Source organism: Sorex fumeus, unplaced genomic scaffold (genome assembly GCF_029834395.1).
Source record: "Sorex fumeus unplaced genomic scaffold, SorFum_2.1 ptg000019l, whole genome shotgun sequence".
Classification (NCBI taxonomy): Eukaryota; Metazoa; Chordata; class Mammalia; order Eulipotyphla; family Soricidae; genus Sorex; species Sorex fumeus.
The window spans coordinates 37,882,299-37,897,413 of record NW_026606076.1 but is presented as its reverse complement, the minus strand read 5'-3'; the positions used below and the strand labels follow the sequence as shown (position 1 = coordinate 37,897,413).

Sequence of the window (15,115 nt, the reverse complement as noted above, 5' to 3'; positions counted from 1 at the left end):
ACGTGGGATGCTGGGAATTGAACCCTGGGTCTGCTGCGTGCAAGGCAACCGCCCTACCCGCTGTACTATCGCTTCCGCCCTAAGACACCAGAACTTGATCGTTGTCTCCTAGTTGGATCCCAGCTCTGCAAGCTCATGGGTGCTGGCTCTTGATCCTTCCTCTTGCATACTCAGTGTGACTTGGCTTGGTTGGTGGAGCCCCTCAATACAGCAGCCATCAGATCCTGTGCAAGGCAAGTTCCTTCAGGTTGGGGGGGCACCCTCTAGGGTGCCAGGGATTGAATCAGAATCGGCCACGTGTGAGGCAGTCACCTCCTGGTTGTGCTCAGGGGACCATGCTGTGCTGGGTTTAAACCAGGTTTGAACTGGAGCCATAGTGCAGTGGGGAGGGCATTTGCCTTGCCCGCAGCAGACCCAGGTTCGATCCCCAGCATTCCATAGGGTTCCCCAAGCCTTGCCAGGAGTGATCCCTGAGCGCAGAGCCGGGAGTAAGCCCTGAGCACCGCTGGGTGGGGCCCAAAGACTGAGACAGAACAAAAACCAGGTTTCCTACGCACAGAATCATCTTCCCCCATCATTGGGAAACAAATCAGGGCTCTTTCAGATCTGCAGAGATGGGATCTCCGTCCCAGAGTCCCCTGCACTCCCCTCCCCCAGCGTCCCACCTGCATGTGTGCCTGCCTGTGTGTCATTGGGTACGGTGATCAAACCACATGGGGCACAGCTGCTGTGAATGCCCCAGGTCCCTCAGGTCCTGGATTTCACATGGTCCTTGGGGGTTAAGTGGTTCCCCAGATCCCAGAGCTTGGCAGACCTGGAGGATGGGGCCCCACAGGGAACTTGTCATCTGGGTTTTCTGCTGTTTGCTCATCATTTGGAAGGTGGGGGAGGGCACCAGCATCCCCAATGACCCGCCACATGCCGTTCCTTTTTTTTTTTTTTTCTTTTTGGGTCAGGACCGGCGATGCACAGAGGTTACTGCCTCTGCACTCAGGAATTACCCCTGGCGGTGCTCAGGGGACCCTATGGGATGCTGGGAATCGAACCCTAGTTGCCCATGTGCAAGGCAAGCGCCCTCCCTGCTGAGCTGTCTGTGCTGTCACTGCAGCCATTGCTGCCCCCTTTAGCAGAGGACTGGGTATGCAGCTCTACCAGCCAGGATAGCGACTGGCATTAATTATGGGACTTTTCAGAGACATCTGTGTTCACACTTATTTATGCAAATCACTTAAGAGGTTCTTTTGGGGGGCTGGAGCAATAGCACAGCGATAGGGCTTTTGCCTTGCACACAGCTGACCCAGGTACCAGGGTTCGATTCCCAGCATCCCAGAGGGTCCCCTGAGCACCCCAGGGGCAATTCCTGAGTGCAGAGCCAGGAGTAACCCCTATGCATCACCGGGTGTGACCCCAAAAAACAAACAAACAAAAGAGAGGTTCTTTTGGGGGTGGGGATTGGTTTTGGAGCCACAGCTGTCCGTCCATGATTTGAGTTCGAATACAACTCAGAAAAAAGCCAAGCGGACCTGGAGAGATAGTACCGCTGACGACTGGATTGCAGAGCCAGGAAGAACCTCTGAGCACCGCCAAGGATGGCCCAGACACAAAATTGAAAGAAAAGAAAGTTGCAAGTGGTGCTAGCCATTTTTTAAATTAAAAAAAAAATTAAGTTTTTGGGCCACACCGGGTGACACTCGGGTTACTCGTGGCCCAGGAATGATTGCTGGCAGTGCTCAAGGGAACCATACAGAATGCTGAGGATCAAAACCGACCCCGGGTCACCCGAGTGCAAGGTAAACGCCCTACCCGCTGCACTATTCAGCCCCCCAGCGCTATCCCATCTTCTAAGCGCCTATTTCCAAGACCCAGTCATTTCTCCCAAGCGTCTGTTCTCTTTTCCTGGAGTCATAGAAACCGAGATCTGGGGGGGGGGGGGGGGGGGGGGGGTGCGCTGTCCTATTTGCACCTACGTTTGAAAAAGATTTCAAAGGGATGCCAAGTCTCGATTACCCAAAAAGGTGTGCAGAGGACCAAGAAGTTACCAAGCGTCCAGGAACCGCAGCTCCAAAGCACAAGCGAGACCATGTGCGGGTCCGGCTCGGCAGACAGGGGTCATTACCGAGCGACCACGTGTGCATCTTATGGCAACTTCGTGCACCCTTCCTGTCAGCCTTGCGTGCATAGAACCAGCTGTGGCAGAAGCTGGGACCCGGTGCACGAGGCCGTTCAGTGCAAGAGCCACTGGACTTTTGAAAAAATAGTTTCCCATGTGCACGGCAAGATCAAAATATGGAACGCTTCACGAATTTGCGTGTCATCCTTGCGCAGGGGCCATGCTAATCTTCTCTGTATCGTTCCAATTTTAGTATATGTGCTGCCGAAGCGAGCACAAACCAAGTGCTACCCCGGGATCAATTTATAGTGTCAAGAGATCAACTTTTTACAGTAAGGACGACTTTTCTATTGTTCTATTAACCCACCCTTTTCGTGAAAAAATACATGTATTAGTGAGATGACCCACGTTGGCAAATACTTTTTTGTTCTATACTCTACGAAAAATCATTGACCTATTAAATATAACTTAAGGGGGCTTCTGGGAAGCCACCTTATTATCCTATGCAAATACATCCGGAAGTAGGGGCGGAGCCAGAGTCGCCAACGGCGTCTCTAGGAAGCGGTCGCGCTGCGCGCGCATCTCATTGGTTCTGGAGAAGATGGCGGCGCCGGAGCCGAGGCGTTAAGCGGGAGTGCTATTGCGCATTCCGCCCAAGCTCGGGGCACGGGCCGGGCAGGTGACTGCGGGGCGGCGGGGTCCCGAGGTGTCGCGGGGGTTCGGACGGCCCTGGGGCAGCAAAGCCCGGAAAAGGCGGAGACTGGAGGGGGCGGGCCTACTGGGGTCAAGGGACGAGCTGGGGCGCAAAGGGTGCTGGGTAGCGGCCCGAAGGCGACTGGGCGGAGTCTGGGGGGTTCTGGCGGAAATGGGGTGAAGCAGGTCTGAGCGAGGGGACGGGCGCTGTCGCCAGGGAAACTAGGGGCGGGGTTGGGAGCACGCTGTGGGCGGGGCTTAGGGGGCATTTCCGGGTTCCGTTGTGGACAGGGCTGGTAGGTAACCGAACTAGGCGGGCGTTGTGGGCGGGGCATGGTGCTTTGTGGGCGGGGTTTGGAGGGCATTTCCGGGTCGCTCTGTGGGCGGGGCTACAGGAGCTTTGTGGGCGGGTTTGGAGATTACTCCTGTGCCATGCACGTTGTGGGCGGGGCTTGAGGTTTGGAGCCAGGACCTGTGGGGCAGGGGCCAGGTGTGTGGGGCAGGGCCCAGGGATTGTGGGAATTCTTGGGGGAGGGGGCGAGGTCTGGGGACTCAAGAAGCCAGCCGCGATCAGGGTCGCGAAGATTGCTGGGAAATGGGACTGGTGGGCTTTTTTGGGGGGTGGAGTTTAAAGTCCGTGCTCAGAGTTTGGGGATGGGGGCCCGGGGTTCTAGACGTCTCAGGCCTGTGTCGTGGGGGAAATTTGGGGTTGATGATACATCCTAGCCTCGTTGGGCTTTCTTGCTGGTGAAAGGGGCCCCGCTAAAGTGGGTGCGAGGCATGTGCCGTGGCGTTATTTGTCTTTTTTTTTTTTGCTTTTTGGGTCACACCCAGAGGCGGTGCACAGAGGTTACTCCTGGCTCTGCACTCAGAAATCACCCCTGGCAGTGCTCAGGGGACCATATGGGATGCTGGGAATTGAACCCGGGTTGGCCGCGTGCAAGGCAAACGCCCTACCCCCTGTGCTATTGCTCCAGCCCCGCGTTATTTGTTTTGGGTGCTCAAGGGACCCCCAAGGATGGATGGAAGGAAACAGGCTGCGTGCCGGGCGTGCGCCTTTGCCTCCCCTGCCATCTCTAAGAGACTTACAGTGCGTCACTGGGAGATGCTGTCACCTCCAGCCCTGCACCCAGCCAGTCCTTCCTCTTCCCCTGCCAAATGCAGCCCTTGGTGCCCGTCTTCCTTCCTGGCCTTCTTCCTAGGGCTCCTGCTCCCACCTCTTGAGTTACTCTCATCATTGCTCACCTGGGCCCCCGCGGCGCCCTCCGGCCGCGAGGGGGCGCTGCCGGCTGTTCTCCGTTGTCTTCCCTCCTTGTGCTGGAAACCCCCAAACTCTAGAACCTGCCCCATACCTCTTCCCCCCTTCCCCCCAACACTCGGACACTCCCAGCCACCGGCTTCCCTCGGCCATCCAGGGTTGTTTTATTTTTATTTGCGGGGCTGGGGGGAGGCTGGGCCCCACCCAACGGTGCTTAGGGCTTACCCCTGGCTCTGGGTTCAGGGATCATGGGTGGCAATGCTGGGGATGGAGCCGCTCTCGGCCTTACCCCCTGTACTGCCTCTCGGGCTCCCGGGGTGCTGCTGCAATGCCCGGGGCCTCTGAGCCTCTTCCTCTGCTTTTTCCTCAGTTTCCCTCCTCACTTGCATGAGGCGACCTGGGGTTGATTCTTGGCACTGCATCTGATCCCCCTGAGCCCTGCCAGGTGTGATGATCCTTGAGCGAAAGGCCAGGAGATAGCCCAGAGCACTGCGAGGTGTGGCCTCAATACGAGGTGGGAAGGATGGGCGGGGGGGGGGGGGGGGGGGGGGGGGGGGGGCTTGGGTTCGCCAGCAGGTTTTGTTTGGGTGATGCTGAGCTGCCCTCCCCGCCCTCAGGAGCCTGGACATCCTCGGGAGTCACCATGGACCTGGCTTACATCTGCGAGTGGGAGAAGTGGCCCAAGACCACCCACTGCCCGTCCGTGCCCCTGGTCTGTGCCTGGTCCTGCCGTAACCTCATTGCCTTCACTACAGACCTCCGGAACGATGATCAGGGTGCGTTCCCCTCCCCCCTCCCCCTGCCTGTGGGACGCCTCCCCCCACAATGCCCACGGGACCCAGAGGCAGCCCTGGGAGCCCCCTCTTGCCCACCAGGCCCTGTCAGGGTTTCCGCATCTACTGGGGGTGCTGAGCGCCCTTGGGGGCAGGGCAGGGTCTCCCACCCGCACCCCCACCCGCGACTGGCCCTGTGGGCACTGATACCTGGTGCCCACAGACCTGACCCGCCGGATCCACATCCTGGACACGGAGCACCCCTGGGATGTGCACTCCATTCCCTCAGAGCACCGCGAGACCGTCACCTGTCTTGAGTGGGACCAGTCAGGTGAGGTGCCCGCGTGGCAGGGGGCAGCGCTGTCCTGAACCCTGAGTCCTGGCTGTGGGGTCCTGTATGGCTGGGGGGACAGTGCTCTCTTTCCTGGTGCCCACCCTTCCGGTCTCCACCTCCAGAGTCCTCTCTGGAACCGCCTTTGCCTCACCCCTTCACAGCCCCCACAGAGGGGGTGCTGTCTCCCGCCCCCCCCCCCCACAAGAGTGACCAGTGACTGCGGACGTCCCCGCAGGCTCCCGGCTCCTGTCAGCCGACGCCGACGGGCAGATTAAGTGCTGGAGCATGGCCGACCACCTCGCCAACAGCTGGGAGAGCCCCGCGGGCAGCCTGGTGGAGGGGGACCCCATCGTGGCCCTGTCCTGGCTGCACAACGGGGTGAAGCTGGCTTTGCACGTGGAGAAGGTGGGTGCTCTGCCCCAGGGGGGCGGGGCTCAGCCACGGGGACGGGACCAGCAGCCTCTGGACTCGGAACCCCGTGCCCCCTCGCACCCGTGACCAACCGGTCACTTACCGCCTGTGTTTTCAGCGAGGATGTCTAACTGATTGGCCACTGTTCCCCCATCCCAGGGGGTCCCATGTCACTGATGGCCGCTGTCCCTGTGCTTAACTGCTCCCTGCTCTTCTCTAAACCAAGCGTGTCCGTAAAGTTCACTGCCCTTGCATCCTGTCCGTTGAACTGGGGGGAAGCTGCTCTTTTCAGGAAACGGCTCCCACCCTTTGGTGTCAGGACCCCCTGGGACCCCTCTCGTCTCTGCATCCTCTCGGCTTGAGCTTTGTCCAGTGACTCTCCCTCTTTTTTTTTTTTTTTTTTGGTTTTTGGGTCACATCTGGCGATGCTCAGGGGTTACTCCTGGCTCACGCACTCAGGAATTACTCCTGGCGGTGCTCGGGGGACCCTATGGGATGCTGGGAATCGAACCCGGGTTGGCCGCGTGCAAGGCAAACATCGCTCCAGCCCCTGACTCCCCCTCTTTTCCCCCACCCCCCCCCCCTTCCTGCAGTCGGGCGCCTCCAGCTTCGGGGAGAAGTTCTCCCGCGTCAAGTTCTCGCCCTCCCTCACGCTGTTTGGCGGGAAGCCCATGGAGGGCTGGATTGCGGTGACGGTCAGTGGGCTGGTCACCGTGTCCCTGCTGAAGCCCAGCGGGCAGGTGCTGACGTCCACCGAGAGCCTGTGCCGGCTGCGGGGCCGCGTGGCCCTGGCCGACATCGCCTTCACGGGTGGCGGCAACATCGTGGTGGCCACGGCGGATGGCAGCAGCGCGTCCCCCGTGCAGTTCTACAAGGTATGCGTGAGCGTGGTCAGCGAGAAGTGCCGCATCGACACCGAGATCCTGCCCTCGCTCTTCATGCGCTGCACCACGGACCTCAACCGCAAGGACAAGTTCCCCGCCATCACCCACCTCAAGTTCCTAGCCCGGGACATGTCAGAGCAGGTCGGCCCCCGGGGACCCCGCCCTCGGCCCCTTCCAGCTTCTGAGGCTGCCCCTCCCGGGTGGGACCTTTCCTCCAGCCTCCCAGCCCCCAGCACAGCTTTTTATTTCGTGACCGGGTCACACCCGGCGGTGCTCGGGGCTGACTCCTGGCTCTGTGCTCAGGGATCATTCCAGGCAGGGCTCAGGAGACCCTCTGAGATGCCCAGGATCGAACCTGGGTCAGCTACCACATGTAAGGCCAGCGTCCTCCTCAGTGTGCTGTCGATCATTCCAGAGCCTCCCTGACTCTGACCCAGACCCTCTCCTCACCCCTCAGGAGGCTCTGAGGTCCCCAGTTGCAGGTCTCTCCCGACCCTGTACCCCCTACCGCATGGCCCCCGGTCCTGGAATATCTTGGGCATCAACAGAACCCCAAATGTGTCTGGGTCCCCACAATCTCTTGTTTTTGTTTTTGTTTTTGTTTTTTTGGGTCACATCTGGCTATGCACAGGCCTGACCTTGCACTCAGGAATTACTCCTGGCAGTGCTCAGGGGACCATGTAGGATGCTGCGAATCAAACCTGGGTCGACCACATGCAAGGCGACCACCCTACCCACTGTGCTATCGCTCCAGCCCCCAATCTCTCATTTTTTCTCACGTTGTCCCCCACCCTACCCCAGTTTCTCCCAGTGATCCTTACTGCGTCAAACAATGCCAGGAGGGGGGAGGAGGAGCAGGGAAAGGACTCAGAGGACTCAGTGCAGGTTTAGCGTGCCAGAGCCTTTCATAATTATTCCAGGGGATGGGATTATAGTACAGCAGGGAGGGCGCTTGCCTTGCACACAACTGACCGGTGTTCAATCCCTGGCACCCCTTATGGTTCCCTGAACCCCGAGCTTTATTTTTTTTTATTTTTTATTTATTTATTTTTTTGCTTTTTGGGTCACACCTAGCAATGCACAGGGGTTACTCCTGGATCTGCACTCAGGAATTACTCCTGGCCATGCTCAGGGAACCATATGGGATGCTGGGAATCGAACCCGGGTCGGCCGTGTGCAAGGCAACGACCCGCTGTGCTATCTCTCCAGCCCCTAAACCCTGATCTTTAGAGTAAGCCCAGAGCACTGCCCAGTGTGACCTCCCCAGCAAAAAAGAAATTCTGCCTCTGGCATCATGTGGTCCCCTTAGCACCTCTGGGGGGCGACCACTGGCCCCTTAAACAATCAAAAGTCGTGGCTGGCGGGGAGCTAGTTGGGCTGAGCCTATGGGTGTCAGAGGGAGCGGTCGGCTGATCTTGCAGACCCAGGGCTGGAAGCAGCTCCCATAGGATAGGGCCCTGCTTCGCCCCGCCCCTCTCCCAGGATGGCCCGCCCCTGCCTTCGCTGAGAGGCCCCGCCCCCTCGATAACCCCGCCCACCCTGTAGCCACACCCTTCTCTGATGACCCCGCCCCTCCTCATTTCCGACTTCTGGTCCAGGTTCTCCTGTGCGCCTCCAGTCAGACGAGCAGCATCGTGGAGTGCTGGTCCCTGCGGAAGGAGGGGCTCCCGGTGAACAACATCTTCCAGCAGATCTCCCCTGTGGGTGAGTAACCCCCACCCCCACCCCACCCCCTGCCCTGGGCTGCCCTCTGCCAGCAAGTATCCCCTGCACCGGGAAGAGGCTGGGGAATGCAGGGTAGGGGGTCTCCGCCTGATCATCCAACCTCAAGCTACTCATAGGGGTCAGTGCAAAGGGCCGGGGGTAGAGGCTGGAGCTAGAGCTGCTGGGGAGGGTGGGGGCAGCAAGGAGGCCATTTGTCCTCAAAGCCACAGAATCCTCTGGAAAACCTTGTGTAGGGCAAGGAGGCCAAGGAGCCCCTCCTGGGGTTAGGATGGTGGGCCAAGACCAGAGAAGGCACGGTTTCCCTAGGGGCTGTGACGCGCTGGCGCCCCCTGCAGGCTCACCCAGGCCCTGCATGCCTTGACTGTCACCTCCCCACTTTCGGGCCCATTTTTCAGTTGGTGAGAAGCAGCCCATGATTCTCAAATGGCGGATCCTGTCGGCCACCAATGACCTGGAACGCGTGTCCGCCGTGGCGCTGCCCAAGCTGCCAATCTCGCTCACCAACACGGACCTGAAGGTGGCCAACGACACCCAGTTCTTCCCCGGCCTCGGTAAGGCCTCCTGTCCCGCCCAGCACCAAGGCCTCTACTCCTGGGGTTCCCCCAGCTCCAGGCCACACCCTCCGAGGTCCAGACAAGTCAGAAACGTACCAGGGCGCCCGGCAGGTGGATCCCCAGCAAAGCACCTGCATGTGTGAGACCCCCAGCTCCATCCCTAGCACCACACACAGGAGAGTCGGGGGTGGGGGAGTGGCCCACGGGCCAGAACACAGGCTTTGCAGGCTGGAGGCCCTGGGTGTGATCCCCAGCACCGCATGGGCCCCTGAGCACTGCCGGGACCAAGCAGGCAGCCAGGAGTAGCCTCCAAGCAACACTGGATACGGCCCCCCAAAACTCAAATGGGGTGGGCGGAGAGATCATAGAGGGGCTATTGCGCTTGCCTTGTAATCCCTGCCACACCGTGTTGAGTATCCCCAGCCCTGCCAGGAAGGATCCCCAAATCCCCAAACGCTGAGCCAGGTGGGTGTGGCCCAAGCCAAAAGTTAGAAAACAAAGCCCGAAGCCCCCACCCCTGCTCTGTCTGGTTCCCAGGCGGGGGACTTTGCCCCTGCTCCCTGCGGCCCCTCCTCAGGGCCCCCGCCCACCGTGTCTCTGGCGGCAGTTGTGCCTGGGACAGGGCCACCAGGGGATGCCTCCAACAGGGAGCTGTGAGCAGAGGGCGTTGGAGGGGTGGGAGGGACACCGCCTGAGCTGCCCCGCGCCCCCAGGGCTGGCCCTGGCCTTCCACGACGGCAGCGTCCACATCGTGCACCGGCTCTCGCTGCAGTCCATGGCCGTCTTCTACAGCTCGGCCGCCCCGCGCCCCATGGACGAGCCCGCCCTCAAGCGCCCACGCACTACGGGGCCAGCCGTGCACTTCAAGGCCATGCAGCTCTCCTGGACCTCCCTGGCCCTCGTGGGCATTGACAACCATGGCAAGGTGGGTGGGTCCCTGCGTGCAAGCCCCGCCCTCCCGGCAGCTCCTGGCCACGCCCCAGCTCCTGGCCCCGCCCTCGGCACCTCCTAGCCCCATGCACCTCCCATCGCCGTCCTCCCGGCCCTGCCCTGCCCCAGATGGACTCTGCTAGAGTCGTGAGGCTTCTTGAGTCCGTTTTCGGGAGCTCCACCACACAGCCCACCCGCAGACCGCCCCTTGGCAGGGTTGAGAATGACTTGGAGACTCCCCTCCTCTCCTCGCCGCCCCCCCCCTCCAGCTCAGTATGCTGCGAATCTCGCCTTCCATGGGCCACGCACTGGACGTGAGCCTGGCACTGCGGCACCTGCTCTTCCTGCTGGAGTACTGCATGGTGACGGGCTACGACTGGTGGGACATCCTGTTGCACGTGCAGCCTGGCATGGTGCAGAGCCTGGTGGAGCGGCTGCACGAGGAGTACACGCGCCAGAACGCCGCACTGCAGCAGGTGGGCCGGCCCCTCCCACCTTCACCCTCCCATGCACACCCTCTGCCCCACCTTTCCCGCCCACTGGGTGACTCTAGTACTGTAGGCAGTGGCCCCGCCCCTTCATCTACATAGGCTTCCCCTCCCACCCTATTACCATAGGCAGTGCCCCGCCCCTTAATCTGCATGCATGTCCCCGCCCGCCCTATTACCATATGCAGTGTCCGCCCTTCATTTGCATACACGTCCCCACCCACACAATTACCATGGGCGATGGTCCCGCACCTTCAGCTACAGACTTCCTCTCCCACTCTATTACCATAGATAGCCACGCCCATTATCTACAGAGATCTACCCCGCCCACTGACCTAGGAACCTCCGTTATTACCATAGGGAATAGCACCGCCCCTTCATTTACATACATTTGCCACGCCCACGGGTGACACACCCATCCCATTACTATAAATTACAGCTCTGTCCCTTCATCTGCATAGGCTTTCCCCACCCTTCATTCCCGGATGTGCGCCTCTCCCCTGCCTGCCCTCCCTCCTGAATGCTGGATGGACATGCCCAGCCACCAGGCTGTCCAGCAACCCCATTCCCAGATGTCCCTGCACTGCCCACTAGACCATCTGCCCTCCGTCCTGAACCCTAGACATCCCACCCCAGGACATCTACCCTGGTCCCGGGGCCACCAAGACAATTACGGGCCGTGAGACCTGCCGGCCCACCATGAGGGGGGCCAAGAGGAGGGTTAGGAAATACAATGAGGGGGTCCCGCCGGCAGTGCCTCCAAGAAACCCAGGGATGGGGGAGGGAAGGGGGCACCCCAAGGGCTGCAGGAAGTAGCAGGATGGTGCAGTGACAACTGCAGATGTGCATATTAATGGCACCAGCTGTTTGCAGGCACCACTATAATTTACTCACCCCTAGCTACCAGATCCTGCACCCCCAGCTCTGTAGACTTAGGGGGTTCAGCTCACTCAGCACTTCCGTGGCCTCCAACCCTCATCCCAGGGGCCTCCACTCCCAAGTGACAGCCACAGCTGGCCCTTGGCCCAGAGCAGCTGGCCCAGTACAAGGCGCATCCTCAGGGCCAGAGCCAGAGTACAGCAGGGAAGGCACTTGATTTTCATGCGGCTGACCTGGGTTCGATCCCTGCCACCCCATAGAGTCCCCTGAACACCAGGAGTGATCCCTGAGCACAGGGCCAGGAGTAACCCTCGCCAGGGGTGGCCCTCCCCCACAAAGACAAAATCAAGGCGCGTCCTGAGGGGTCACCCCCCGCGAGCCTGTGCTGTCCCCCCTCCCCGCTGTGGCCCAGGTCCTGTCCACCCGCATCCTGGCCATGAAGGCCTCCCTGTGCAAGCTGTCGCCCTGCACGGTGACGCGCGTGTGCGACTACCACGCCAAGCTCTTCCTCATCGCCATCAGCTCCACGCTCAAGTCACTGCTGCGCCCGCATTTCCTCAACACGCCCGACAAGAGCCCCGGGGACCGCCTGACCGAGATCTGCTCCAAGATCACGGACGTCGGTGGGTGGACCCGCGGCAGGGGGTGGGGCGGGAACCTAACGGGGGCGGGGTCAGGGTGATGGAGACGCGGATGCTTTCGAGGGTGCCCATCGGCGCGGGCTGCTGGGCGGCCGGGCTACCCCGTGACCGAGGCTCCCTGCAGACATCGACAAGGTCATGATCAACCTGAAGACGGAGGAGTTCGTGCTGGACATGAACACGCTGCAGGCGCTGCAGCAGCTGCTGCAGTGGGTGGGCGACATCGTGCTCTACCTGCTGGCCAGCTTGCCCAATCAGGTGCGCGCCCCGCCTTGCGCCCGCCCCCACGCGCCCCCCCCGCTGCTCACCCTCCAGCCCCAGCTCCTGGCCAGCCCCCCCCCCCACCACATACACACACACACACACATGCCTGTCCCTGCAGGGCTCCCCGCTGCGGCCTGGTCACAGCTTCCTGCGTGACGGCACCTCGTTGGGCATGTTGCGGGAGCTCATGGTTGTCATCCGCATCTGGGGGCTCCTGAAGCCCAGCTGCCTGCCCGTGTACACGGCCACCTCTGACACTCAGGACAGCATGTCCCTGCTCTTCCGCCTGCTCACCAAGCTCTGGATCTGCTGTAAGATCACCCATCCATCCCCCTACCAAAATACAAGCCCCCCCCTCTGATCCCCCCACCAGAATATAAGCTCGGAGAGCAACCAGCCAGCTCGGTCCTGTTCCGCGTTCAGTGTCGGTGCTCACTGAGCCCTGGGGTTGGCTGGGGCTTACTCCTGACTCTCCTTGGGGAGGGACCGGGCCCGGGTTGGCCACGGGCAGCGCCTTCTCAGCTGTCATCTCTCTCCAGCCCGTCTCCCTCCATGCTTCCCCCGCCGCAGGCCGTGACGAGGGCCCCAGCAGCGAGCCCGATGAAGCACTTCTGGATGAGTGTTGCCTGTTGCCTAGCCAGCTGCTCATCCCCAACCTGGACTGGCTGCCCGTCAGCGATGGTCTGGTCAGCCGCCTGCAGCCCAAGCAGCCCCTGCGGCTGCAGTTTGGCCGGGCGCCTGCTCTGCCCCGCGGCGCCGCTGCCCTGCAGCTGGAAGGCCTGGTCAGGTGGGTGAGCTTCTGGAAGGTTCCCCTCCACCTCTCCAGCCCCTGGGGCGGAGTGACCACCCTCCAGCCGTGGTCCCCTCGGTCCCTCATCCTTCCCAGTCGGCCAGGCTGTGTGGGATCACCTGGATCCCCAGGCAGGGGGATTCCAAAGTCAGGGGCAACACCTCCCCCTGCCCCCCACCCAGGCCGCCCTCCCAACCCACAGTCGGGGCTGGGGCTTTTTTGTTGTCGATTTGTTTCTGGAGGGGCCACACCTGGCGATGCTCAGGGCTGACTCCCAGCTCTGTGATCAGGGATCACTCCTGGTGAGGCTCAGGGCACCTTCTGGCGTGCCGGGGATCGAACCCTGGTCGGCTCTGCGCGAGGCCAGTGCTCTCCCCCACCGTGCTGTCGCTCCATGGGGCTGGGACTTGACTGTTAAACCGTGTGCCGGGAGCCCAGATTCCACGTGGCCAGACATGGGGGACAGACCCAGAGTCCCCTTCCCTTGGACCCCAGGTGCCCTGACCAGCAAGGTTTCCGCTGGTCTCGGGGAGATTTGCCGATTCCCCGCGTTTGGGGTTCCCGGAAGAGAGACTGGACTGGAAACTGCAGCCCAGCCCGGTCCGGCCCTCAGACAATCCTTCCAGGCTCCCGGGGTGACCCTGGACTCCTGGGGGCCCACACAAGGGGCCCACGACTCCTACACAGACATACGGCGTGCTCATGGGCACAGCACGACACACACAGGCACAGATGCGCACCCCCCCCCCCCCGTTGCACCCTGGTGGGCAGAGACACCCCCACCCCCGTGCGGACCCGTGACCCCCTCTGCTCTGCAGGGCTCCGGGCCAGCCCAAGATCGACCACCTGCGGCGGCTGCACCTGGGGGCTCACCCCACAGAGGAGTGCAAGGCGTGCACCAGGTGTGTGCCCCGACCCGGGCCGGGCCCCAGGGGAAGTGCGGTGGGACCCGGGGCCCCCACGGTGGGGGGGACGGAACTCACGGGAATGGAGGGCCCCTCCCCTAGTGGGGGCTCCTGGGGTCTCTGCGGACACTGGGGGGTTGGGAGTGGCAAGGGGGACCCCAGCCGCGTGCCCTGTCCCCACAGGTGTGGCTGCGTCACCATGCTCCACTCCCCCAACAAGGCGACGGCGGTCAAGCAATGGGAACAGCGCTGGATCAAGAACTGCCTGTGTGGGGGGCTGTGGCGGCGCCTGCCCCTCAGCTGCCCCTGACCCGGGCGCTGGGCGTGGCTCTGCCCCGACGCGGACCCCCCGGGTCTGTTCGACAGCTCCACTCCCAGCCCCGGGCCCAGCGGGGTCTGGTGTCCGCCCCTCTATTTTATTATATTTTGATATCCGGGAATTGGGGGGGGCACACCTGATGTTGCTGGGGGCTGATTCCTGACTCTGTGCTCTGGGATCACTGTTGGGGCTCGGGGTCCCTCGCGGGGGGCTGTGGACCGAACCCCCGTCAGCCACGTGCTAGGCGAGCTCCCTCCCCACTGTGCGGTCAGTCCCAGCTCCATCCCAGGGCCCAATAAAGACCAGGGTCCCTGGGCTCCTGCTGTGTTCTCGCTGCTGGCAGGTGGTGCGCCTGGGCACGAGGGAGGGGCTCCCACGTCCATCTCCATCCATCTCCCTCGCTTTATTGCCCAGGCCCGTTTTCCCCTGGGGTCCCACCTGGAATCCCTCCCCACTTAGTTTCGTTTTGTTTCTGCTTTTTTTTGGGTCACACCCGGCGATGCACAGAGGTTCCTCCTGGCTCATGCACTCAGGAATTACCCCTGGTGGTGTTCAGGGGACCACATGGGATGCTGGGAATCGAATCCTGGTCAGCCACATGCGAGGCAAACGCCCTCCCCGCTGTGCTGTTGCTCCAGCCCCATCCTTCCCCGCTTAGGACCCCCACCCCTACCCCTGTGGTGCCCACAGCGCCTGGCCATGATCATTCTAGAAGGTTCTGGAAGGGCCAGGAGGAGGGGGGCTGGAGCGAGGCCGGATCCTGCAGGATGAAACTGCTGCTAGTCAGGGAGGGGGGCAGACACGACCCCTATACCTGGGAGACCCGGGGGCGACAGCAGTGCTCAGGGCTCCTGGTGGTGCTTGGGGGACTTTGTGGGGTGCCAGAGATTAAACCCTGGTCGGCCCTGTGCAAGGCCAGCGCCTCCCGGCTGGTCTTTGGCCCAATGTAGCGAGTCTCACTCCCCTGGCACAGGCCCTGAGCACAGAGGCATGTGGGCTTGAATGAGAGTCTGTGACCTCAGGGCTCAGAGGCTGGTTTTCTGTGCCTCAGTTTCCCTCTCTGGGACACAGGCCCCAAGTCAACTGGGAGGAGACAGCGATAGGACAGTGGGGAGGGCGTTGGTATTGCAACGGGCAGAAACAGGTTCGATTGCAGG

General features: G+C 61.7%; 1 protein-coding gene and 1 non-coding gene across 3 annotated transcripts; one reads left to right on the top strand and one right to left on the bottom strand.

Annotated features, from left to right (window-relative positions):
• Nucleotides 1-2,280: 2,280 nt before the first annotated feature.
• On the bottom strand, nt 2,281-2,387 carry LOC130022546 (U6 spliceosomal RNA). The gene has a single exon (XR_008792276.1). It is a non-coding gene; the product is annotated as a U6 spliceosomal RNA (small nuclear RNA).
• A 257-nt stretch (nt 2,388-2,644) lies between these two features.
• On the top strand, nt 2,645-13,982 carry MED16 (mediator complex subunit 16). 2 transcript variants are annotated; one of them, XM_056112838.1, is made up of 15 exons: nt 2,645-2,789; nt 4,679-4,837; nt 5,058-5,165; nt 5,404-5,573; nt 6,173-6,604; nt 8,062-8,167; nt 8,584-8,739; nt 9,456-9,667; nt 9,942-10,148; nt 11,452-11,662; nt 11,805-11,938; nt 12,063-12,255; nt 12,515-12,731; nt 13,553-13,636; nt 13,823-13,982. In XM_056112838.1, exons 2-15 carry the CDS (start codon nt 4,705-4,707, stop codon nt 13,947-13,949), a joined length of 2,490 nt encoding a protein of 829 aa, XP_055968813.1. In that variant the 5' UTR covers nt 2,645-2,789; nt 4,679-4,704; the 3' UTR covers nt 13,950-13,982. The 2 variants fall into 2 exon arrangements, with proteins under 2 accessions (XP_055968813.1, XP_055968814.1); XM_056112839.1 differs by lacking the exon at nt 2,645-2,789 and adding an exon at nt 3,079-3,099.
• Nucleotides 13,983-15,115: the final 1,133 nt, after the last annotated feature.

Excerpts from the sequence above, each read along its gene's own strand:
- MED16 (XM_056112838.1), top strand. The coding sequence starts at position 4,705 with ATGGACCTGGCTTACATCTGCGAGTGGGAGAAGTGGCCCAAGACCACC. Across the intron at positions 9,668-9,941 it reads GCATTGACAACCATGGCAAG|CTCAGTATGCTGCGAATCTC; the intron begins GTGGGTGGGTCC and ends CCCCCCCTCCAG. Across the intron at positions 12,256-12,514 it reads CACCAAGCTCTGGATCTGCT|GCCGTGACGAGGGCCCCAGC; the intron begins GTAAGATCACCC and ends CCCCCGCCGCAG.